Source organism: Cyprinus carpio, chromosome A5 (genome assembly GCF_018340385.1).
Source record: "Cyprinus carpio isolate SPL01 chromosome A5, ASM1834038v1, whole genome shotgun sequence".
NCBI classification, from domain to species: Eukaryota; Metazoa; Chordata; class Actinopteri; order Cypriniformes; family Cyprinidae; genus Cyprinus; species Cyprinus carpio.
Window position 1 is genome coordinate 26,084,256 of NC_056576.1, and position 27,910 is coordinate 26,112,165.

General features: G+C 37.9%; 1 protein-coding gene across 8 annotated transcripts in view; it reads right to left on the reverse strand.

Moving 5' to 3' along the window:
- The window catches only part of LOC109078847 (myocyte-specific enhancer factor 2C-like), a 71,157-nt gene that overhangs the window by 36,496 nt on the left and 6,751 nt on the right, over window positions 1–27,910 (reverse strand). For 3 of the 8 annotated variants that reach the window (XM_042756640.1, XM_042756635.1, XM_042756643.1), the window contains exons 1-2: window positions 24,138–24,408; window positions 2,990–3,180 (exon numbers count right to left, since the gene is read on the reverse strand). In XM_042756640.1, coding sequence (XP_042612574.1) covers window positions 2,990–3,043 — 54 coding nt within the window. In that variant the 5' untranslated portion in view covers window positions 3,044–3,180; window positions 24,138–24,408. Of the gene's footprint in view, window positions 1–2,989; window positions 3,181–3,729; window positions 4,201–24,137; window positions 24,409–26,951; window positions 27,052–27,910 lie in introns of those variants that run through there. The other 5 variants (XM_042756641.1, XM_042756639.1, XM_042756642.1 and 2 more) reach the window with 3 other exon arrangements.

Below are 27,910 nucleotides of genomic sequence, written 5' to 3' on the forward strand. Positions count from 1 at the left end.
CCACGTCTCTAACACATTAAAATCTAGAGGGGAGAGAAAAAGCAAAATAGAAAAGAAAAAACCCTTTGTAAGTCAAAGGCCTCCCATTCTTGTCTTGTGATGTCTGTCTTCATGCTTCTCTTGTAATACAAAGAAGTGGGTTGTTTGCTACAGCCTAAGATGAATGGCAGCAAGAGGACAACAGTCAATGATAACCCCTGCGCCAGCTGTTGAACATGGCATATACTCTATAAATACACAATAATTTATGATGCATGTTTTCAGCAAAGCATCTTCTGACCAAAACCTCTATGAAGAATGTATGAGTGTATTTTTTTTTTTTATCACTTTACAAGGCCACAGTAGGTTTTGGCATTGGTTTTCATTAAAGTTGTTGATATACGGCTAACAATATGGTCATACTAGACAGTAATCATGCAAAATTATGACCAATTTTTACAAAATTATACATTTCATGCTCAAGGGCTTTTGTGTTTATGAAGTAATACTTTACAAATAATTAGAAGAATTTAAAATGTTAACACATTTTATCTACGCCACTATCCTGGAGAATTCCAATCAAGCATATTGGAAGTTTACTTTTGTAATGAGCCAAAAGTTCAATCCCACATGACAGACACATCTCAACATTCACAGAACAAAAGTTAGTAAGTAGTATAAAAAGTATAAAAATATTTCAACCATATTTAAGGAAATTGGTCAAAAGGTCAAAATGTCATAAATAAATGCCATTGTTGCTTTCTTTGCCCTCCCTTTCCTCTTTTCTATCCCAAGACCTGGAAATCTGTGGCATTGACTCTCATCAGGTGTCCTTCCTGTATCAATCTCTGATCTTGAAGTCTGGTTAAGGGGGAGTGACAGAAAAAAAAGAGAGGGAGAGAAGGATAGGAGTACAGCGATAACACCAAGACAGGATGCTTTCTGTGCAATCCGATAGCCTCGCCAAAAACATCCTGACCTCAGCCCCCTCCTCCTTTTCTCCGTTTCTTTCCTCCTTTCCTTTTATCTTTGCTCATGATTAGAAACTGTGTCTCTGAGCACTGAAAGTAGAAAATAGTACAAAAAAAAAGAAGCTGTATAGAAAAGGAAAATTCTGTTATTATAAACTAGAAAAAATAGACAAATATATATAATGGCAGTTAAGAGTGACTGCATGTGCAAAGTTCCCCCTAAAATACAATACAATAAAATAAAATAACAAAAAATAAATTATAAGGCATTATTTTATTTTATTTTCTTCCCCTCAGCCATAACTCTCAAATCAAATATATTTTAGACATTAATGAGATCAAATATCACTTCTCAGAAGTTCTCGAACTACTTTTATGGTATCTTTTATGCTTTTTGCTATTTTTAGAGCTTGGCAGATATGAATTGTCATTGTATGGAAAGAGCTGCATGAAGTCTCTTGAAAAAAAATTGTGTTCAGCATAAAAAAAAAATGATTTGAATTCAGTGAATAATGACAAAAATGTCCTTTCTGGATGAACAATATCTTTATGCAAACATAAACTCACCAATAAGACTGTTATTTTTCATAAACACAAACCTTTTAAATTCATACAGAAGCAAATTCAATATGATGCCTCGTTAGCCTCAAAACTTGTTGCTTTTTCAAAATAAATAGAAACCGAGAACAGAGAAGTTTCTGGTTTGAGAAGTACCTTGACTCATTCTTTCAGCGTTTGGCATGAGAGCACACATGCATTTGAGCCTCTGGTTTCCTCAAGGGGGAGAACTTACTCAGCCCACAAGTACTGAATGACTAATGTCACTGTGCCCCCTCCGTCTGCACCGGCTGACACGCCCATTACTTTCCTCACCCACTTTTTTCTCTCTTTCTCCTCCACTTCGACCCGGGCCCTCACACTATCTTCAATAATTGATCAACCCACACAAAGTCCAGACAGCAGCCATTAACTGCAGCAGCATGGCCTCACTCAGTCATATCAACTGTTAGCCGAGTCCTTTTCCCAAAATCACATCTTTTTTTTTTCTCCAGACCAGACTGAGGAACTACAAATGTCTGTTTCTGTGACAAAGTGTCATCCTGTGAAAGGATGTGAGGACTCTGGTTGACTGTTCTGAGCGTCACGTTACGATACAAAAGACAAAGAGAAAAACCTCAAACTAGTCAAGGTTACTTTCTGTCAAACTGCTTTCCAGGTTTTCTACTTTTTTCCCATAAGAGGACAAATGTAAATGTCAAACATAAAGAACATTTATTGATCTTGCAGTAGAACAAGCATCTGTGTAACTGGCACCAATACGATCAATACAACTACAGTATCTGTTATGCATAATATCTGCCTGTTTTTATGTGTTCCTGACTTGATTCTGTTTCACGGCCAGAGAAATGTTTTTCTAATTGTTCAAATTTGAATTCATTAACAGATTTTAAGATTTGAATGCCTAAACTAGGCAAAGCTGGTTTGCTGTAGTTCTTATATTGCCTGGTTTTGGGCACTTGTCTGCTGGTTAGCAAGCTCAGGAAGATTAAGAGACCTGCAAGACTAGCTTAAAACAGCTAAAACCTGGTTTAAGCAGTTATTTTCAGCAGGGATGATTAATAAAAAGATTCTTTCATTGAATTACACTTCATATTAATATGAACGCAACTAAAGCTACAAATGATGAACAGGATCTCAGAGATCTGAGAGCCAAGTTGAAGAGGAAAACTACTAGCTAAGGCAGGAAGGCCCCTCGAGGGCCATCTTCTACCTCTTTGTTGACTCCACCTAAAGCCCTGAAGCCTGTGGCATCATTCCAACATTGCCATCTCTGGGTGTTTGTGTTCTCCACCCACTCTGCCCCTGCTAAAGTAATATTCCACAGCCATAAGCGAGAGGTGGCGGCATGTGAGGACGCCAACAATTAGCGTGCGCACACCACCTACTTGGTCTATTTTAGTTTGAAATAGCCCATCAAACTTCTGTGAAGGAAGCTGTCTAGAGGTGGTTTTTGGCTCCTTCTGGTCAGCGTGACTCACCTGTCTGTTGCGCTCATCCATAATCCGTGTGATCTGAATCTTTTTCCTCCCCATTGTCCCCGTCTTTTCGTCTCTCTCTTTCTCCAATGAACTTTATTCGTTTGTCCCTCTGTTTTTGCTTGCTTTTTCTTCAAACCAGGCTTTCTTCTCTCAACTTCCTCCGCTCAATTCAAAGATTCCAATAGCTGTACCTGCGAAAGGCAGAGAGAGAAAGGTATTAAGTCAGATGAAAAATGGCAAAACCGCAGCGTTAAAAAACAGGGAAAGGCAGAGTCTGAGCCACATGGGACAGCAAATAAAGACAAAAGAATCTGCCGACGATCCGAGGCACCGCTGTTTTCTACCATCAATATCATGCAAATCAGATTCTCGTGCTTCAACTGCGACTATGAGGGTAGACAGCACTGTCATGCTCTCTCTACAGTCACAGAGAATTTGACAGTGTTTTGGAACTGCCACTAACTTAACAGCTCTAATCATTTGCAGTGTAACGTTTACTGTCGCCTGAACGACAAGCTGCACCACTTTCCTAAACAATGCTGGTGTAACATTGCACAGAATTGTCACTAGCGCTCTGAACGAACACATTGGAATTTCCCTTTTAGCTGAAAATTTGTGTGAACTCAACAAACTGGCTGAGCTACGGTGCGCCAAAAGATGAGACTTTACTATCCATAAGATCTGAAAAAGAACTTGAATAGAAACATAGGCCATCCTTATTTAGCCCTCGTCAAACCCACTCTAGAATATGATCGCGTTGTCATGTCACAGCTTTGCTCGGCTCTGCATCTCTCAGGGAAAAAGGTGTGCGGGGCCTTTATCAAGAGCCTCCTGCTGAGCTCTTTCTGCTTTTGAAAGGCTGCCCTCACCTGAGAGGCTAACCCAGGCTTTCTATAAAGTGCTCACAGCTCAGATCCACACAGTACGAGAGCTTGCGATCACAGAACACACGTGTGCATGTGCCGGTGTTTGTGTGCATGTGCGCACCTCTTTGGTGCCGTAAAGTAGGCCAATCCGATTCATCTCTGGGAGGAGCGGCAGAAGTGTTGTTGTGTTTTATTCTGACAGTAGAGGTGATAACATCCCTCGTTATGCAAATGAGCGTCCCATTATTTAAGCTCGCTGTAATGCAGTAAAGCTGTCAGTGGTGTCACGTTAAAAGCCCTCCATTGCTTTCTCTTTATTCTCCAGCTCTTTTTCTTCTTTCTGAACCAGATTTCACCTGCCAGAGCGAGCGAGGAACATTGATGTAGATACACCTAAAGGATACGCTGCGCTTCTTACGTCTATCTGTGCTGCCATGCTGCTTTTATTTATTAATAATCAAGTGTTTATGGGTGGAGTAGGGGTTTTAAAGTGTTCCAGAGACTTTTCCATGTCATTTGATATAAACCACAAGCAAACTCTAATTGCATTGGCTCAGATCCATGTTCATTTAATACAGTCTGGCTAATTTCCCAAATTCCGCACAGATTTGCTGGATTCCTTGGGTGTTGTTGAAATAGAGTTGTTAAATACATAGTTTCTTCGCTACAAATGCTAATATTGAAATAACGTATTTTTTTTCACACTGTCCCTAATAATAACTGAGAATAAGATTGCACTCTATTAGCATACAAACAACAGCTCTCTGTACTTCACCATGAGCTGGACTGTTAGTGAGCACGTCTTAACGTGTAAGTGGTGAAATCCGAAGTGGCTTGATGATTGTTTAGAGGACTACTGTAAAAGACATAAAACAAGGAGCAAAACAACTCAACTACAAGCTGGTGATAACGACTGGACGCCTGTGTAAATATTTACCCATCGTGCAGCCAGCAGACGTGGCATCATGGAGTGCGGTTTCGCTGCTCACATTTGAAAGCTGATTAAGTAGTTAACTCAATCAAAACAGGGTCCATGGCTGCAACTCAAAGAATAGCTTCCTCATTGATAATGACAGGTCTGTAATCACTGATTCAACCATGCCAGAGTCTCAACACGGACCTGCTGTACCTTACGTAATTTTAAATGCCTTTTAATAGGCTTCACCTGGACACTGACTCGTGTTTACACTGGCACCAAAAACTGAAATGAATGAAAGTTTGAATGCTATTGCATTAAATAGAAAATAATAAACCAGTAGACATTTAAAGGAAACCTGCACTAACTTTTTTGTTTTTTATTTATGCAATGACCTCACATTACCTGTGGACATGTTACTATAATTGTAAATATGTTTATTTATTTATTTAATAATTGGGTTGATATTTTATCTAAAGCATCTAAAGACATCCATTCATTTTTATGTGTGACTTAAGCGTCCAAATATTTTTTTTGGTGGATCTATGAAGCCCATTTGGTGATTTAAGGCACCAGGTAACCTTCCCCCATCCGTAAGCACTGGAACAACCCGATTCAACCTTAGTACAATCTCTCATTCTCCGTTCACCCTGTACACCCTGGCCACGCCACCTCCCCCATCTGTCTCTTTCTGTCATCCCCTCCTTCACATGTACACATGCTCACACTCATCTGCTTTCAGATTACCACAGATGAACAAAATCCAATTTACACCAGTAAAGCTGAGCTACAGCGCAGACAAGCTGTGGTTGATCAGCAGCCAGAGGCGCTTTAGATATAAAAACGGTCCAGTCGCCCGCCACACAAGTACTCTTATGCAATATCCGACTAAATAATTTCTTGATGCACAAGTGTGACTGACCCCTGCCGAAAACATGGGAACAAAGACTATATGTGCGTTTGAGATCAAATGTGTATGAGAGGGTTTTAGTGTTCAGTATGTGCAACTATGCGAGAGAAAGAGTGAGGCGGAGAGGGACTACTAACAGGCTTTCTCTGCCATGATAAGCCAATTCACTAATCCATAGCCAAAGCATATGGGGAGGGTGAGAAAGAGCGAGAGAGAGAGAGACGAGGGCTAGAAAGAGATCCCTCCTTCTAAAGTGAACCTCAGGACAAGCTTGGCTTAGTGTGACAGACAGAAGAAAGCCTGGAAGAGGGGTCACCACCTAAGGGCTGAAGGGTCACGGAGGGGTGCTACAGGACAGAGAGGGAAAGATAAGACAAGTTAACCCACAACCTTTCTCATTTGATATATTGGGCTCAAAGCAAGGGTACAAAGAGCAAATCTGAGTGAAAGGAGAAAACCAAAGGAGAACGAGAGAGATGTGAGCAGGTCTCTCTTGAGGAAAAGGAGGAGAAGCTGCCTTCTACCCTCCCATCTGTTAACCATGCCTCTCTTCCTCTGCCACAGAGCACAAGTGTGGTGGGGGAATGAGGAGAAATCGTGGGGGAAAAGGAGAAAGAGGTGGGGGTGCTGGAACTGGGATGTAATGAGGTGCTGTGTGTTTTTCTCTCTTTCGCTCTGTCTCTCTCTCTCTTTAAGAAATGGAACTGTGAGGGCAATGAGTACGTTCATAAACAGGCACAATTCTGGGTCGGCTCGGTCCCTATAGTGTTCCACCGGAAAAGAAAAAAATATATACATTTCGTACGCGATTGTATTGTCAAAGTCCTAATAAAGTGAATATGACTTCTTCTCTGTGCTCAGCGATATAATTTTGTTAAAGGAACAAAGAAACAAAGCAATTTTATATTTCTCTAAGGGGTCTCGTGTCGAAAATGAAAAATGATTAAGATGCAAATACCATGAATTATATTTGTAAAAAAGTGCAGAGGCTGTATCTGATAATGAAACATTTGTTTTGATGAGATATACAACTCTGGCAGGTTTCACTTTTATTGAGATCTGGTGCGATCTGTGTGGAACAGTGCAGTGGTGCTTGACTCCCACCACATTAAAGTCATCTGTACGTTATTATTACAATCAGACAGGAGCTGATCTTTTGCGAAATTGACCTCAGCACAATGTTGCCACCCTTTGTAAACTCTCTCGTTTCCACTTTCCCTCTTTTCTTTTCTTCGCAGCACATCTGCAAGACATTTGGTACTAGCGTGTGTTTGAAAAAAAGGGCAGTATCCTCTATCCTCATGGGGAAATGTGGTCGCGAAGATTTGAAATAACATATTACGGGGCAGAAAGTAAACCTTTTAGGAGGTGCATGATACATTAAATAAACCCTCACTCTTTTGAAATAAACTCCAGTTTTCCTTGAAGTTTCCTTGAAAAACAATTTTTAATATGTCTTCCAAGCAATTCCAATACAATGGCACGCTTTTGAACTTTTCTTGTTGTAATCCTCAAAACTAAATACATACTGTTATTTACACCCAAGGTTTTTTCATTAACACACATATTTATGGAGGTGCGGCTGTTTGGTTTGTGCTTGATAAGGGGCAGGGAGCCCATGGCGGTCTATTGTCTGTATAAAGTCATTATGGGCAGTGCTTCTTAAGTGTGGCAGTGTCTGCCTGAGGGACAAAGCTGACGAGTGCCCATAAATCATAGCTGTGGAAAAGACACAGGATGGGTGACCTGAACCTGAGATGAGGATCAGTGTGGGAGGGACCCTGGCAATGTAGATCATAATGAGTGCCGGTAAAAATGGTTGGCATACAGTATGCATCTTTATTGCGCATGTGGATTAAAAAAATTAAATCAATAAAAGCAGTCAGAAATAAAATGTATGTTGATTTTTCTCAGCTACCATGATAAATAAGTCTCAACAGTAAGGTAATAAATAAATGAATAATAATAATAAATAAAATACTCATTTCTAGTTTACTGCAAGTTTTTGTTACAGTATTTTTGTGACAAAAATAAAACATTAATATTAATATTTATATTAATATATTAATAATAATTGTTAAACTGTATGATAATTATTTCTAGTAAATATAAAAATACAAATTAAAAAGTTATTCTTCTTTGGACCAAAAAAAAAAAAACTTATGTTGCGTCCTCATATGATGCAAATCAAATGGTTTATTGCTTAACCAGTTTACTTTTGATCCTAAAATTTGGATGTTTAGTGCAGAAAAACAGTTATGTAACATATTTGATTTGGATTCCCCCTAATTTCCACAGAATGTATTTTGAATGCAATCAAAACACATTAAAAGCTACTGTTAGACACAGAGTCTCATTAAAGTAAGAGAGCATCGTGTCTATCTGGGTTCCTCCATGGTCATCTATACCCCCTAGACCCCCCACTGTATGACTGGATAGACAGGAAACATACACGCATACACACAGAATGGTGGAAGGATATGACATCAGCAGCCACAGACAATCAAAGGTGCAAAGGTGCTTCCTTTCCTAAGCTGTTCCAGCGTACACAAAATGGGAACCAAAACTCCTGCGCTTCCTTCTCCAGGCCAGAAAAAAAAAGAAAAAAGAAGAGAAGAATAGAGAGAGAAAGAGCTGAGGGCTTGAGCCACAGCTGACTGTAAACAAACGGCCTTCACTGATGCAAGATCTGACAAAAAGGTCTTGTGGTTTTCACTTTTCAAGCACTTAAGGCCAAAACTTTAATGACAAAGCTTTACCAACATACTCACGGCAGATATGGCATCCACAGCATTCGATTTCATCACACAAAACAACCTCATTCTGAGATAGTAAAACTGATTTCACAGACCATCTTACTTTCCAAACCATTCAAGCCATTTGTTTCTTCTCAAACTCATTTCAATCCAGATGGAAAAAGAGCAGAGATGAAGAGAGAGATTTTCTAAGAGGTGAGGTTTTATTAGCAAATGTGTAAAATTATAGATGGACTGCTTTTCTGTTTTTACAGTGATTAGTGAATAGCTCTTTTCAGGTTCTTTGCTAGATTAGGGCACTGGGCGGAGGGATTTATTTATGTGATACAGGGCTCTCTTTCAGGACTCTGCTGCAATACCTTCCCTCTGTCTCTACAGGAATCAACAGCTAATTACTTAAATAGTTCGACATGTATGTTCTTAAAATAACACGCCTGCCTCTATGAGTTCCCCAAAGTTCACCTCTCTTTGTCAAAACAGCTATGAATCTTGGCACAGAATCATGTATGACTAAAATATGACATGCTCTTGTCAGGTTTGTGAGTTTACACTGCAAGCAGCATTACTTGGTACAAATCCAGTTTCAAATCACCATAACAATTTGAACTTTAATCATGTGTTGAACTCTCAATAGTTTATAAATAAGAATCTCTCAGTCTAAAATACAAAGACTTTAGCGACATCCAAATTCACATATGTATATTTGATATAATAGTAATCACTGAATTTAATGAAGCACTTTTAACCACTGAAATACATTCCGTATGTATGGATGTAAGTCATGTTGGCACTGAACTTTGACCGTACATCCAAAAATTGCAAAAATAATTTACTCGAGAGTTGTTTAAACAAATACAGTATAAGCACATGGAAGAACTTAAATTTACTAAAGCCAAACAGCTCACAATTTTTAATTATTTTTAAAATTAAATTAAATTAAATTAAACATGAAATAAAAAATATTTATATATAATTAAATTATATTAAATATAATTAAAACAATTCCAATTTGACACATTACTCCCATTGGTGGCTGGTAGTGTCCACTTGTTGCATACTTCAGAATCTCAGCTGATAATGTATGTCACCTGCATATTATTTTCCTTTTGTGTCATGAATAGTATGTGTTTGTCTCCTACTAATTTGATCAATTGCTTTCTGAACACTTTGTAAAAGGGAAATATGGAGATTGAAAAAGCGCAGTAGTGTTGGTCTTTCATATGGTGGCACCTGACATAGCGCAACAGTGGAAAATAGAATGAAAGGGTGTGAACAGAAGTTGCATCCTTCACGAAGTCAGTAAACAGAGAAGTGCGACCCGCTAAAGCCAGAACCCAGGAAGGTGAGAGCTGTCTTTCAATTAGCGATTGGTTACTGGCCCAAGGAAAGCATGGCACAACATACTGTGTCAACTCTAACTGAAAGAAGCGTGTTGAAGCCAGCTGCTCAGCTGACAGACACATACTGAGTGAATGGTGTACTGACAGATCACTGTCCTGTTCTGGCTGGCCAGCTGTTAGTAAAGAAGTAAGGCAAAAATTACAGCTCTAACAGTGGCTTGGTTTTGATCAACAGGGCGATGGCCCTGTGGTGGACACAAAATGGAGATTGCGTGGGTTGCTTTGGATACTTTATGCTGAAGACATTACCTCAAAGAATCTCTTAGACTTCTGGGTGAGTTCTTAGTATAGTGGAACAGAGTTAAAGAAAGAAAGGAGAACTGAAATTACGGCCAACTACGTTAGCATGTTAAAAAAAAATAAAAAAAAACATGTAACAGAAAGAGAAAGACTTGTTTGCATGACAGACATTTGATTTAATTAATAATGACTAGGACTACTTTCACACCCTCATTGTTTGAGAAAAACAATTATATTCACTAACAGATTTGACTTTCATATTGTTCTGTTCATACATCAACTTGCAGAAATGGATCGAATAATGTAGGAATTAATAACTGTGGTCAAGCCCTTTTTAATCGTCTACACATCTGTAACTACTGTATAATGACAGCGACTTAAGCAGATGCCAAATACGGTGACTTACGTAGCATAAAGTTACAACTGATATGACATTATTTAAAAAGCAAACTCACAGTGGCTCTCACATTGTATTGCATGACAGACAACAAGCTGGTTAGCTCACTTTTAAAATTCTGGAAATGTAAATGAGTCACATCATTTATAGAAAGCAGTTTTCACTTTCATTCAAAGCTGAATTGTGTATGAGCAGACATGTTTATGCTAAAACCTTAATGACAAAAGTTTTACTGCTGTGAAGCGTTGCACAGTTTATCAGATTTGGAAAACTAGCATAGACACAGGAACCACTACTCAGCTGGACACTTCTGGAGTCAAATCTGGAAACATAATTAGGTGTTTATTAAATCCACAGAAAACTAAATAAAAGGAAAAGAGAGAGAGAGAAAAAAAACTAAACTTGTCGCTGTCAACAGACAAGGCCTGATATCTTCACCCAAAAAGATTACTGACGGAGAATGACAATGTTGTGCGACATTAGCCATGTTGTTGAGGGTGATAGTTTGGAAAGAAGACAAAGACATGTGACCTCCCCACAACACCAGACAGCATGCTCGGATGATTCTCTGATTATTTCATCACACATTTTTTTATCCCCTCTTCTCCCTCTGTACCACATCATTCTAATCAGACTAATTAAAAGCTTTGTTCATTTGGAAATCTCCGATGACAATTTGTTTCACTCTACCCTACAGCGGTCCTGTGAAAAGAGAATTAAATTTGATCTTCTGACAGCAATTATTAAACGCTCCCTCCTGGCTTCAGTTAAGCCCAGAGGCTAACGTGGCTCACCAGGCAAGAGCGAGGGCCAAGATACTTCCTTTGCCACTTTATCATCGTTCCCTCTCTTTCTTTTCTTTGGATTATTTTAAATTCATGTACAGGATCTCACTGCATGATTTAAAGATTTAGTTTTTTTTTTGGTTCCTTCTTGCAGTGGCTTTACAAGATGCTGGTTGAAGGGGGAGAGAGGGGGTAAGGTAAAAAAGGGAAGTTGAGCAACCTCTCTGATCAATTGGCAGTGATTGCGTGAAAGTTCTTTTTATGAGTTATGTTTCAGTAATGATGGTGAAACTTTAGGCGAGCAGATGTTTCTTTCATTTTCACTGTACTCATAAACAAGTAAAAAAGGTTAAAAAGTCAGAATGAAATTGCTATATCATCAAATGTGTCATCTCAAGTGTCATTTTCTTGTGTATTTACGTTAAACAGAGTGCTCTTTCAGGACTCTGCTACAATACCAACAGCTAATTACTTAAATGGTTCTACATGTACCATTAAATAACATGCCTGCCTCTATGACTTCCCCAAAGTTCAGCTCTCTTTGTCAAAACAGCTAAAAGTCTTGTCAGGTTTGTGAGTTTACACTGCAAGCAGCATTATTTGGTTTGAATCCAGTTTCAAATCACTGTCACCATTTTCTACAACATTAATTGATCTCTCTATACATTGAGCTCTCTACTTATCGCTATATTCATTTTGAGTAATAAAAGAATCTCTTCAATCTTGAAGACTTGCTACAAAAAAAAAAAAAATATTTTATTGAATATTTATTTTATATAATAGCACATACTTAATTTAATGAAGCACTTTAATAATAGTAGTAAGTACCAAAATAATTTCTGGGGACGAAATACAGATGTATGTCATGCATCCGTAATTCTGGCATTGACCTTTGCCCTGAAGATACTTTGACCTATGATGTACTAACAGAAATTGTGAAAATAGTTTACTAAGTATTGTTTAAACAAGCACAAGTGGAAGAAGTTATTCAGTAGCCTTTTCTATTATTATTATTTTTATAATGAAATTAAATAAAACTATATTAACTCATTTAAATTTAAACAATTTGAATTTTGCAGCTCTTCAACTCTCTTCAGGATAAATTAAGTATTCTGCGACATGCAGACATCTCAGTGTCTCCGTTGTGGTTGGAAAGTCAACCATGCAAATACACACTTCTGACTTATCTGTTACCTGCTCTGTAAGCAAAATACATAACTGTGTCATTTTGAAACCTTGCCCCTGCAGTTCTCAAAGCAATATGTCCAAATGACTGTTCGCTGTGCCTACACTGACCAGAGAAATGAATCGATAGCTGCTCTAACATCACACATGCCATTTCTGACCCCCCTTGAGGTCACCTGAAGACATATAAACTGATCAAAAAACACATTTAGATCTGTCAGGGAGACAGAATTTGAAGCTGAAACCCATTCAGCAAGGATGTCCTTCAAAATGTTGACCTGAGTCTTTTTCTCCCCACATTTCTCTCTCTCTCATCGGTCCCAAAGCTCTGCGAGGAAACCGAGTAACCCAGATCGGGAGGAAAAGAGTGCGGAAGAGGAGATGAAAATTACGTGAGCCCAGACACTATCTCAAATCTCCTGCTGCAAAATATTATGCCATTATTCCTCCCTCCCCCACCTTGATTTTCAAGTGATGTCACAGTTCGGTTTAATTGTTGGAAGAATTTCTATGCTGTTGACATTGCGGATCATTAAACTGTGATTGTTGCAGTTAGCGTTTGTCTAAACATGAGTGCCAAAATGACTGGGTGACGCCTATCTCTCGTTCCTCCTCTGTAACGGTTCCTTCTTGACTAACTCCTTCTATTTCTTGGCCTCACTTCCTTTTATGCAGGACTAGGGATGTCGAGTAAATCTGCTAGTTGGAGGGTTGCATGAACGACTAGTCGGCTTGAGAAAGCTTGTGTAATTAGGCTGGTTTCGGGTGCACCGAACCTCCATCAGACACATTTCTTAGGGGGCCTTTACATAAGATGTGTTCAAAAACAGCTTGATGCACACTGGGGTTTTGAGAAACGTTTTTAAAAGTTGAGCTATTTTTAACTTGACATGTCATCTAAAAAAAAAAAATCCAATGCTCATGGCGGGATGCTTAAAAACAGCTCTAGACGTGACAACGTCATAGGATGCCCATCTAAATGTGTATGACTGTAACAACAGGGCTTTAAAGGAAATGATTTTTAGATTATTTTAAGAGGTTTTTACTGTGCAAATTGTGTAACTGTGACATATAGCACACTGTCCGCATGCTAATAAAACATCACAATAAAATAATAAAAAAATATAACTATTTATATATATACCTTGGGGAAAAGATATATATATATATATAATATATATATATATATATATATATAAATAATGTATACGAAAGGAATATATTGAAAGCTGAATAAATAATCTTAAAACTGAATAAATAATAATATATATATAAAACCAGTCAAATTTAAATTATTTGAAATTGAGATGTATACATCATCTGAAAGCTGAATAAATAAGCTTTGCATTGATGTATGGTTTATTAGGATGGGACGAGATACAACTATTTGAGAATCTGGAATTTGAGGGTGCAAAAAAATCTAAATACTGAGAAAATTGTCCAAATGAATTCTTAGCAATGCATATTACTTATAAAAAAAAATAAGTTTTCATATATTTACGGTAGGAAATTTACAAAATGTCTTCATGGAACATGATCTTTACTTAATATCCTAATGATTTTTGGCATAAAAGAAAAATTTATAATTTTGACCCATACAATGTTTTTTGGCTATTGCTAATAATATACCCTATCGACTTAAGACATCCGGGTTCACACACACACACACACACACACACACACACACACACATATATATATATATATATATATAAGAAATACACATGAATATATACACATAATATCTAAATATAATTCAATAATTAAACAAATAATAATAATTCTGATCTCTTCTGGTAAGATACCTGCAACCCCATTTTCATGTCCTCTCAGCTTGGAGCAGGGGGACCAGGCAGCCTCGGGCCCAGTCTCTCATTACAGTCTCAGCATGCCGACGCATACCCCCCACCCCCCGTTTGTAGTGGTAAGAGGAACCACCAGGGGCTGGCACAAGTTACTCCAGTACCGGCTCGGCCCAACCTCATCAAAGCACACGCTCATAATTTGTCACAGAAAGCAACCAATTAAGATGCGTTAAGGGACGAGGGAGGGGAGGGGAGGGAGAGAGAAGGGTAGACAGGGCAAAGAAGTGAAAAGATAGCATTTGATTAAAGAGTCAGCGCAGCTGTGGTGAATCAAAACGGCCCAGACTTTCAAAGAAAAACCTCAAATATGGACGGGAGGTTTAGAGCACGGAGCTAGTGTGATCAGATAAAGTGCTGCTGGTTAACCCTTAAGAAGGAAAAAAGAACCGAAGAAAAGTGTGTGTAAATATTAGATTTTCATGACTTTTACTGGTAGTATGCATACACATGCTGACTGGCCTGACTTTGTAACAAGCCTCTGCATTACATATATATATTATATATATATATATATATATATATATATATATATATATATATATATATATATATATATGCAAAGTTTCCTTTTAAGGGTAATTATTTCCTTTTTCCGAGTTTCAGCCTCGTAATGACATTCAAGATGTCCTGCCATGCATCACTGCAATTAATCTCAGTCTCTCCACTGTGTGTGCAAAAAAATGTTCCATAACTTGTACCTTTTTTTCCATTCTTCTTTCAAATCCTCCATACAGGAGTATCCATGTGTAGTGTGTGATGTGTGCGCGTGTATTTATTTATTTATTTTCTCAGGCTTTACCTTGTTGTTCAGTAGCATGTCAGGGTTGCACGCATTTGCATAGCTTCCTTTACTGTGTTTCTTGTGTCTTGCAGCTGTGACGGGCCTGTTTTTTTTATATGTGATCAGAAAGCAGTGACAGCGAAAGTTTTCCGATGCCGCACGCTGGATTAAACGGCTTCACTTTTCTGCTTCACACTTTTCACTCATCTCGATGAAGGAGAAAAAATATGCTAGTCAAATCTCTGCTCAGAGGAAGAATAAAACATTGCGCGATACATATCGCGTGTTGTTTTTTTTAGGCATTTATATAAAAAATAATCACCCTTCTAATTGCTGTTATTCTGATGGTAATCGCTCACTCTAGCTAAATAATGACCACTTCTCGATTTGACTCGATAAGAGCGGAAAAGAAAACAAGCGAAAGCAAGTGCTTACAGCCGGTGTTGTATAAATCAGGTCTGTGTGTGTGTGTTTTCCAGAGGCTTATCTACACCATCTCGTTTTTAGGAGGGGGGTTTGGGAAAGTGCAGCCTGCAGAAGGTTGCGAAGGGAGGGAAGCTTTTTCTCAAGGCTCCAGCCACTCGGCAGCACAGGGATTGGCCCGGCGATCTCCCTCGGCTCCCGATCCAGCTGCAGCGTTCACATAACCCCAGCTGTCCCCCTCGGCTTATGATAGCACAACTCGTCTCTCCCTCCCTCCTTCGCGTTTGCACCCATGGACTTTTCCACTCCCTTCTGCACTGCTGGGCACACATCGGCCCTTTTCCTCCCTCGTACGTTGTTTTTCTTTTTCTACGTTGTATGTTATTTCACAGATTTCTATTCCCCCCACCCCTGAGAAAAGTCCTATGGCCGTTTGACCCTGAGACAGGATGAGAATGCCCACCCCCTCCTCCTTTGCCGAGCCTTCCTTTCCTCGTTCTGGCGCCGATGGTGGGGACTGTCGTTCTCCTGTCTCCTCTTTCCTTCATCCTCCTATCCTATCCTTGACTCTCTCTGGGTCTGCTCCCAGCTCGGGCGTGAGGCAGACGTTCCTGCTGCGCATTATCCCAAATAAACAACTCATTACACATGTAATTAACTGAGGGGTCTAGCCAAGCATCGGAAACTAATCCACACCAGCATTCCCAGTCCCTCTCTGTTCCGATTCCGCTGGAGGGGAGCTTGGAGAAAAAAAAAAGTCAGCTGCATTTAGGATAAGGAAGAAAGGGAGGGAAAACGAAAAAAAAAAAAAAAATTCAAATCAACTCCCACCCCCCCAAAAAAAAGTTTTTTTGCCCTCTCTGTCATTCTCCATGAATTGTACTTGGCTCTTCCTTGTTTTCTCGACCGTCTCAGAAGTGGGTCAGCGACGGACTGCCTAGCAGAACGTGAAAAAAAAAGGTCTGTGCTCGCCTTGGTGAAAACAGTTGTAGACTTTTTACGAGCGGCCTGCTTATCCAATTAAACTGTCATAAACACATTAATACAACGGCACATGCCCGTTCAGGGAGAGAGGAAAGAGGCTAACTGCCTCTTTATTAACATGAGGTTTCTTCACCTGCCCGCTGAAGCTTGACAAGAGCAGTTCCTCTTTCTCGCGAAAGATGGTGATGAATCTAATAAGATTACACCTCCTACGTTAACAGGCCTGCAGAGTGCAGCGTTTTTAATCTGACCCAGGAAACAATAACCTGAGGATAACAGCAACCATGTCAATGTAATGAAATTATGTCCATTGTGTGTCCTCTACACTGGTGGGACCAATCCAATTTTGTTGAAAGAAACAACTGCAGTAAAAAAAAATGAGTGTAAATGATTGAGCATATATTTTAAAGATCAGTTTCTGTCATTTATAATGCATACACCGTATACACATATAAGTAACACACCACTTTTCCACTCAGAAAATCCTGCTGTCAAACTCTTTCCCTCAACAGCACTCAAACTTCAGACTCTACGGTTTCATGTTGTTCTAATCTACTAAGGTGTCAGGCCTATGTTCAGGCCTCTCTGCGGTCTACAGGTGCTAACATAGAGTCCAGAGGTCCAATACACAACCCCTCTAGAGAGACACCAGCAGGAAACTAGGGAGAGCTAGCAGGAATGTTTGCCGAGTCAAATTCAATCATGCCACATCATTAATTCACAATCTTAACACTTAGCAACAGGGCTGGGGACGTCGTAGTGTGCTAAGTGCAGAGCTCTTTACACTGAGGTTTGGTTTAATCAAATATACAGTAGGGTTCAAAAGTTTGGGCTCAGTGAGGTTTTTAAATCAAATCAAAATACAGTAAAAACTAAAATACTATTAAATATTATTACAATTTTTTTAAAAGTGTTCTAATGTATTTTACAATGTATTTTATTCCAGTGATGGCAAAGCTGAATTTTCAGCAGCCATAACTCCAGAAATCTTTTGTAACATTGTAAATGTCTTTACTGTCACTTTTGATCAATGTAATGCATCATGCTGAATAATCTTATTGACTTTTGAACGGTACTGTAGACATTTTACACACACTAAAAATAAAACAGTACAATATAAAAATTGGTAGTAAGCAATTTATCCTCAGGATAATATATCTTAATCCATGTTATCTTAAGGACCTATTTAACGCTTAAAACTGTGCAATCTAGTGTACCTATGTTGATTGAGTCATATAATCAGTCACTTAAAACACTTTTTTAGGTTACTGGCAACTTTTTTTTTTTTTAAATTACATTACATTGTATGTGGTACTTCTACAGGAGGTGGGAAAATACTTTAATGTTCATAAACAGCTCAACTTTTATAATGAAGAAATAAAATTAACATTTCACTTCTAAAAATATTCCATGACGTGGACATCGCCCTATAAGATTACACTCCATGCCTACGCACAATTTTTTCTCTCTTCTCTTCGCACACTACCTTCTCTTTGCCAACCGTGAAGACCATAAACCAAGCTCTGTCGCAAGCCTAACTTATAGTCATATGACTATTTTCCATTTAATAAGTTCCTTTTAAAACCACACATATTAAAGTCTGTATAGGGAAAAGCATGATATTAAGAGAATACAATGTGAATATTGGGTGGTGGGGGGACAGCAGAGCCCGCCAGAGTCTCGGCAGGTATCTCCCTTCCTTTCCTCATCTATTTATAACCTATGAGCCACTCTGATCCAAAAATAAGACAGTGACCAATCTTAACCTGAACAATACTGCAGGCTCACAATCGTAGTCCCTGACACACATATGCACACACAGGCAGACAAACAAAAAAAAAGTCAATCTCATGGCTGAGCTATTTCTGGTGGGACGGCAACATTTAGGAAGTGTGGGCCACGGGCCAGCGAGCAGTTTAATGACACGCCTGCATCACATGGACTCTTGTCACAGGAGCTCCCGCCATTGTCAGGGTTGAACGCAGGCATGCACACACACACACACACACACACACGCGCACACACAAGGTTATTTGTTTTTCCATAGGGGCTGTAACAGAGCAGCTGCAGGTGAAAGGAGCCACCTCCGCACTTCACCATACAAAGCAGAGAGCACTCCATGGCCTGTCCTGCACTGGCCAGCAAACCCTGAAGTTTCAAATGAAGTGCTGCTCTTATTATTTATTTATACAAGTAGGTGCTGCACATTTCCTTTCCTTCTTCTTCTTCTCTCTCTCTCTCTCTCTCTCTCTCTCTCTCTCTCTCTCACTCACTCATTCTTTATATCTCCCTCTCTCTCTTTCATTCTCTTCTTTTCCAGATGGAGCATCTGCAATAAAATTAATGACATCATTGGCTGTACTTCGGAGTAACTACTGGAAGAAAAGTCATACATCAAAGTAAACAGTGTACTGTTGAGAAAGAAAAAAAAAACTTTAAGAAGTATGAGGAAAAATCTTAGCTCCTAGACTTATCTTGTTCCATTGTTAAGAAAAGAAAAGAAAAGAAAAGAAAAGAAAAGAAAAGAAAAGAAAAGACACAAATACATGTATATGTATTTTCTTTTCTTTCCTTTTTTTGTCATTTTTTATCTAACAATAGAAAACAAAAATAATAATATTAAGACAATATAAAGATATAAAACAATAAATTTTGTTATGGATGAAAACATAAACATTTACTTTTATTCATTTAGCAGATGCTTTTAACCAAAGCAACTTACAAATGACGAATACAACAAGTGATTTATCATAAGGGGACAATAACATGAGAAATACCAGCAATATAAAATGTTAAACCTTGTCCAGAAAAGTACCAACTGGAAGAAGGAGGGATATAATGAAAGCATTAATATATATATATATATATATATATATATATATATATATATATATATATATATATATATATATATATATATATATATATATATATATATATATATATTTATTTATTTATTTTTAAGATAAGTGCTCACGGAGGAGATGAGTTTTCAGTTTAAAAAAAAAAAAACTTAATACTATATATAGCTATATATTATACATACACTACATACTGTATAGATATACCTATATACCCATATATATAAAAAAATATAAAATCTTCTTTTTCCATTGTTTTATATAAAACAAAGCAAAAAAGAACAAATAAAATCCTACTATATTATTTTATATAGTCTGAAATTAATTGAACCGGGCATTTAAAGTAGAATAAAACTGAATTAAGATGGAACAGACAGCCAATGGCTGAAACTGGCTCTTCTGATTGGTTTTGGTGGTGGGTGACAGCCTGCCGAAGGACCCTGTGCAAACGCCACCAAAAACATAAAGGCATTATGTGTCACAATGCCAGGCTCACAGACACATCTCCTCTTCTGTTTTCACGACTTTTCTTTTTCTTTCTCTTCCTTGAATCTCGAGTGTCCAGCGCGGCACGCTTTTTCCGAAGTTTCAGCCTCCGATGCTGACAAGCCACTGTTGAGAACGGCACAGATGACTGCAGAAAGACACACGTGTGTAGCTTGGCAGGACACCGCTCGTGAGAGCTGCTCTTGCGAGCGCCTGAGAGGCTGCCTTTGCAAGCTCGGCTGAATGAAACACCTCAACCTCACACTAATGAAAAGAAACTCTTATTTTCTTCCATAGTTTTATGCTCAAGCGTATTTTAATCACGTCTGGCAGTTGTCAGACGAAGTAGCCTGTGTTTACAACCGAACAAGCTAAAAAATAACAAGTGAAAAAGTATACGATGATAAAAATCACAACGTTGCAACACTTTGAAATTGTCAAGAGGACCTTCGAGTCCATTGTGAGTGCAGAAATTGCTAAAAATACAAGCCTTGCCACACGGCAGTGTGCTACGGACAGCTCCGGCGACAGAGACTTCTGGGTTATGAATGTTATGTGAAGCTGGGGCATAGAGGCCCCTCTGTCCCCCCTCTCACTGGAGAACCTTACAGAATGACTGGGCTATGCTGCCCCACTGACAAAGATAAATTACATTTGCTGGAAAATATTTCAGCATTTTTCCCCTCCCCTACCCTCTCGACTCGTCTCCCATTTTTTATTTTATTATATATATTTTTTGTAAGATTTTCTTTTCGTCACATTTTTGGCCCTCGTCCACCAGTGTGCCATGGGTCCCTCTGCTGCGAGACGCACACACTGTGCCACTGTGCTTTATCATGAAATGCACCCTCCTTCTCCAGTGTTTAAGCAAAGTCGAGTCGGCAAACGCATATCCAGATGGTTCAAGAAAAGTTGGATGGCATCAAGACTTAGAAACTTGACCGGATGTATTTATTTATTTATGTTGCATTAAAATCGGAAAGTGTGAAATCTCTGAACTGGTTCTTAAATTGCATATTTTAAATCACCAACTCTAACAGAAGTGCGGCATTCAATAAAACACATAAACACTCTGTATACGAAATGCTGGATTGCATCAAATATGCATGACTAGATAAAATGAGCTCTTGAGTGTAGGGATAAACCTTTTCCTAAACTGTTTTAACTGTTCTGTGGCCTCTTGTCTAGCTTAAAATGTGCTCTGTTTCCCTAGGATACTGACCAAAGTGGAAGTGCTTGGATATTTAAGGAGAGGAAGGCCAGAAGAGGCTCCCTGCTGGACCACCCAAAGCTGAAGAGGAGTTACATGAAACAAGAGTCACCTTTACTCATCTGACTGATTTACTGATCTGGTGTTCGCAGCGTGATATGTTGCGCACATTCATTCGGTGTACGCACGCACACTGACTTGTCTGTCATCGCAGCCTCCTTGTAGCAGCCTCTACCAGCTTTTTATCATCTGGTCACGTACAAATACACAGTAAAATATAGTTTTTCTCAGATCACGCAAATGCACAACTCTCAGAACTATTTCCTGGCCACATAAAAGCAGACTTCTACAGCATACATAATAATTACTGTGTGTTCGGTACATACTACGTAAGCCCACAGCAGATCTTTAGAACAGAGAAGGCTCAGCTAAAAAATTCAATTTTATGCAGAAATATTCTTTTCACAATATAATTAAACATCAAAGGAAGGACTATTCCTCTGTGATTGAGCAGCACTCTGGCGAATCAACTCCATACACCACCTTCTACTTTACAGCGAGAAAGAAAGTTGCCAAGCGTCACTGCTAATTACAAAACAGAGACAGAAGCAAAGTTAAATTCATTATGCAAAAACCAGGACAGACTCGTGTGCGTTGAGTACGCCAAATATCATAACCTCTTTGAGGGTAAAAATGACTTATCTGAAGCTGGTTTATTTGTTTTATTAAACTAATTTTTAGCCTAGTAAATGAAGCTGAGAGAGTATGGAAAAAGCGATATGAGAAAATGTTTGACTTCACTGACTCAAAATTAACTGTGCTGTGTTATAAAATGGGCTGATATTGCTGAAGAGTTACAAAGAAAATAATGATTTTTTCTTTCGCTGTAAGCTCATGAAACTTACTGGGAAATAGTGGCAAAGGTTTGGTTTAAACACGTATAATGATTTATTTTGGTGGAATACATTTAGATGAATACCTATTACTTAAAATTAATTACTACATAATTTTCGCCATAATGCCTGTCTTTTTTTGAAGATGAATAATCATTCATTACACTGCACATGCTTTCTTTGACTGATAGCAAAAGAAGATTTCACCTATCATTTCTGTTGGACAAATAACCTTTAAGACAGTACAACCCAGTGTAAATTTGTGCTTTGGAGGGGCACACAAACTGAGCCTGTAAATGCCCCTGACAATCGGCTCAAGTACCTCAGCCAATCAGAGTGACACGTGGAGAGCTGATCCCTCTTTGAGAGAAGTGTAAGGCCATGTTGTCACTGCTGGTTTTGTGAATCGACAGAAGCCAAATCCCTGGTGATTTCCTAGAGACGACAGGTCTGAGGAGGACCGCTCGGGTTTGTGTGTGCATGTCTGTGCGTATACAGTATGTGCACGCCACGGACCCTCTGAGTGTAATCATATGTTCACATGCGAGTGTGTTCATTTTCCTCTTGGGCAGATTAAGCCAACACTAAATCCCAGGAGAGCAACAGGTGAGACACTCACTCACACACACACACACACGTACATACACACACATGCAGGAGCTTCATTGATTGTGTTTGCCTGTCCAACAGTATAAGCTGAAAGAGAGTGCACTTGAGGAAGAAGTGACAAAAATACAGTACATGACTCCCTTTTGCATGGAGAAATTGCACCTCTGTTTGAAAATTTGCAGTGCTACTTAAGCTGATAAAATAAAAACTATGATTTGTTAACTATTATATTCTTTCACAGTTAAGTAAAGGAATGCTAGAAAAAATTTGTTAAGACATAAAAAAGTGCCAAAAAGTAATTCTCCTGCTAATTAAACAATCGCATTCTTCCATTTACATCTGCATCTGTCTTCACCTTTACTTGTAAAAGTATGCAGATTCTCATATTTTTGCAACTACCATCTTAATTAATCACTTCAAAATGTAATTAGATTATAACAGCTTCTTACAATAACTCCTGAAAAAAACTTATATAAAAAATGTTGCTCACACAGATTCAACTCATTCCAAATGCTACTTTTAAACACACACACAAACACACACACACACACACACACACACACACACACACACATATATATATATATATATATATATACATAAATCACATCTCTGTCTAGATAAACACTTTAATTCATTATGGTAGCATGAAATTATATATTTTTTAACACCTGACCCTCAAAATAACCGTTCTCTCTAAATTTATTTATAAGCAGATTCAAATAAAATATCCATATAATTTCAATATATATATTATATATAAAATATATATATATATATATATATATATATAGTATGTATGTATAGAAACTTGTTTAAAGTTAGCAATCTTACCTTTAAACTTACTGAGAAAAACAAATTATTATCTCATAAAATAAAAAAACTATGGACTTTTGGCTATAAAATATTGTCTCTTAGCTAGAGTTTAGGTAGTAGAATATTGATAGTGTTTAGTATTACTAATATTGCTATTCACGATTCACTATGATTTTTTAATTTTTTTTTCTTTAGTTTTATTTATATATAGGCTACTACAATATTTACTAGCACAAAGTTGGTCTAATTAAATTTTAGGCTGTGGCGCTTGATCTACCTGCATTTAAAAATAATGAACATTGTCAATGACGCGAATGAAAGTTGATCATATTTGAGCGCCTGTTAATTCAACACTGCATTTATCGGCTGATGACCCTCGGACCTCCACACATAACCGGCCAGCTCTTGACTATATTCACAACAGCAGTAGCCTCACTGTAATACACGACCGTTGTTAAGAGAGTCGGCTGATTCTGCGATTCTGCGAACTGATAAAACACTTTAAAAGACCCAAACAAAAGCACGCGCCTGTTTTTCACTTTTTAAAAAAATCTCTGTACGTAAAGAAACAAAAGTAGTGCTTCTCCTGTCAGTAGTCACAGAAATAACGTGAGCTGTCATGTCAACTTTCTTAACGGAGCTACAGCAACTCTCACCCTTGTGTTAGTATAAAAACTCATCGAATTATTGTTTACCAACAATGTCACATAATGTAGCCTATCAACGAACAAATACACACCGGTGTCCAGGACCAGTGTGACTTACTTCATGGTGCGTCTGAAGTTTGTCCTGCGGTGTGACGGAAGGTGTTGAGCCGCCGGGTGGACTTCACCGCTTCACCCTTAAAATCCACCAAAAATCACCAGCACCAGAAAAAAATGTCGTTTTCTTAATGCGTGTTTCTTCTCTCGTGTCTAATAAAGCGTTTCAGATGCTGAGGTTGGTGTTGGTCGTCCACGGTGAGGAATGATTAAGCCGTTATTGCGACTGATGATGTTGAGCTCCGCGCCTCTCTCTCTCTCTCTCTCTCTCTCTCTCTCTCTCTCTCTCTCTCTCTCTCTCTCTCTCTCTCTCTCTCTTTACGCAGGGCAAATAATCGGGTTTACTCTTGAAAGGGGGACGGGCTTACATCATTCCAGTGTTTTAATGAAAGAAGCGCAACACTAATGCGTTTTTATCTCCTACCTGATAAAGTCAAATCACACTGTGTATAGTGTCAACGTGTGCACATTCACAGTGCTACTTTTAGTTTTGTGACATAATGATTTTTAAAATAATTTTAATTTATTTAAACGGAACATTTTACTATATATATATATATATATATATATATATATATATATATATATATATATATATATATATATATATATATATATATATACTGTATAATGTTATTTCTTGTTGTTGTACTAATATAGATAGCTATGGTAACACTTTATTTTGGTGTTCTTGTTAGACATTACATGTAGGCTACTTGCAGTAATAACAATAACTTATGCATGATTACATACAACTAAACCTAAATCAGACCCTCTTCCTAACCCTAACCATACAGTACATGTAGTTAATTAATATTACTTAGTAGTTAAATGTAGCCTATAATTACACTGAAACAAGAACCTGTAACAAGGAATTAGATTCAAACCTAGTTCTAGCCTGATGCAATAAATACTGTAAAATATTTCAACAACCCATTAAAATGTAGAACTGAAGTTTATTTGCTGTCTTATTTTTTTTAAAGTATATTCAAAGGGAAAACCTGCAGTGATATGTTTATTATATGTTTTCAATAACCTTGAATTTAATAAGCAATAAAGAAAATCAAGCTGAAACATTGTAAAGATAGTTAAATAAATGGAAACAAAGATATTGTTATATGGAAACAAACAAATCTCCTGCATAAAACTTAATTTCTCCCATTACTTAGATTCATAAACTTGCATAGATTAGTGCCCTCTCATAGCCCAATCTTCTCACCATATATTTAAATGAGTTTCTTTATCACTGGAGATAATTACTTTAACACATGCTAAACATGAATAAATCACACATCCAACTGAAGAATCAAGAGATGATAATTAGAGAAACCTTGGTTGCTATCACCAAAGCTCTCCATGCCAAAGACCACCCTGTGAATGTTCAGAAATAATCATTGAATTCACGTTTAAGGGTTAATAAAGGAATAGAAACATATTGCTGTTTTTTCAGTTCCCGATCTTAAAGCAGTCATCTGAATTTCTTCATGCTGATATTTCGTTGTCCTATGAAGCTGTTGCCTTAGAATTAACCTTAAGCACCACATGAGTCAGTGGTAGAAGTAAAACATGAAATCAGTTAATGAATTAATAAAGCCTGCTAATCTGCCTGACAGACTGTAACTGGACCCAGTGGTATCAGCTTCCGTGAGATCCCACTTCTGGGTCACAAGACACTGTAATCTTGAATTGCATTTTCATTGGTAATTTCAATATCTAGATCAATACAGCTTCGGTTCCACCAGCTATATGATACCACATGCTAATAGGCTTGCTGCGGTAGTCAATGTTACCGGTATTACCCGGTGTTCAGCCCCACACTGAATACATTACTTGCCCACCATGGCACCGCCCCCCACTGTTGTTTTGCTTTTTTTATAGAAATAAAAACCATTTAGTTCAGTTGGACAACAGATGCTACAGTTGTAACTGAAAGCATCTTCTCTGCTCCATACAGTGCGCACTGCAGAGTCGCAGCAGGATTCAGATTTCACTGGTCACGTGACGAGAGTGAGGTGAGAGAGATGCTTTCAGTGGGTTGTGGCTAGAAGGGATACAACTACAGCCAGAAGTTAACAATAAATTAAATTTTTTACCTATAAGATTGTGTTATTTATCGTCCACACCTATCCCAACCCTAAACCTTACCCTTACAATAATGCAAATACAGTAATTATTGTTATTCAATGTGACAAAAATACACCACGTCCACAAAAATGATGCGAATACTGAGGAAACGATGGCGGACAGAGACTAATAGACTAAACTAGTAAACTAATTAGTAAACTAATAGACCGCTTCTTAAACCAGAGAATATGAACATGTTGGTTTTCTTGGCAAACAACATGCAAGCACTGTCATCGACAGCCAGTTTAGTTTTAATTTTCTTTTTTTTTCTTTTTTTAATTTTCACTTTTTTTTTTATTAATTTAATTCCAAGGTGTTTGCTAAACTTTCTGTAATTTATTAATAAATATAGAGGTATACAGCATGTGATATATGACATGTCTCGTCTTATTTGGTATTGTTAATAAATGTTATATAAGCTAGTTTCTCATTGTAGTGTTTTATTGTTATTGTGCTTTTCATTAAGAGTAATAATGAATCCATCTTTCAAGCATTCCTTTTAGTCTTAGAAATTAAAAGGTGAAAAATGTAAGCTTTAACAGATTCTCTGATTCATTTACATGGACAGTTCCTTACATTTACCAGTCAGCTATATGAGTCAATGGAAATGCTTTTAGCCTCAGGATCAGTAGGCCGCAATATCACTTTTATTAATTTTTATGACTATAAAGCATGTATATTATGCTATACCTACCGTGTTCACAATTCCTTCAGTTCTTCCAGCTCCAGCACACAGTTTTACCAGGAAGACCTTCTTAGCTTTCAGAGTGCAGTTTTGTTTATGTAGCTGGCACCTGGTGAAGAGACACAAAGAGAGAGAGAGAAATTCTTTCTGTGTTAATAGCTATCTAGGCACAGTTTTCAAGATACAATGCATGGCTGGGGGAACTACAAAAGGAATAAATAAATATACTGATTTTTCTCTTGCATATTCATGTGGTAGGTAAACTGGGTGAAGAACAGGAAGAGGAACAGAAACAACAGTAATACAGCAACTATACCAACTATATCATTGATGTTGATCTGGCTGACTTAGATCTGCAGAAGCATTTGCAGTTTTAATCCATTTGCCCTAGACACTATTTTTTTCTTTTTCTTTTTTCTTTCATAAGCAGTGAATATCCATTTTTTGCATTTCTTTAATTTATTTTATACATTTCAAAATTTTCTCTCTCTCTCTCTCTCTCTCTCTCCCCCCCCCCCCCCCCCCACACTATATATACAAAAAAAAAATATATATATATATATATATTACACATTTTAAATATATTTGGTTTGATTTTGGATTGGCAAATTTCACTACATTAGTTTAGTCCACTAAACATTGTGCAGTAGAGCTGACTAATGAATTTGTTCAAATGTCTAAATTTGCCTGTTAGACGTTCCCTAAAGGCACTTTACTGTAATATCTCAAAAGTGGGTTTCTGTCAATGAAAGCATAAAACACAGTAAAGATTAGTTAGTTTTCCTGACCTAATTTACAAACAGACAGACACATACTGTATTCATGTGTATACACAAATGAATTATTCTCCTTCTTGTTTTCTTTGGCTGTCGATCGCTACCAGACTGTCGGTCTAAACTGAACCTGCTTGCCATCACTCAGGATCAACAATCCGATTTCCAGTAAGTTCAAAGCCACAAGGAAAGTGT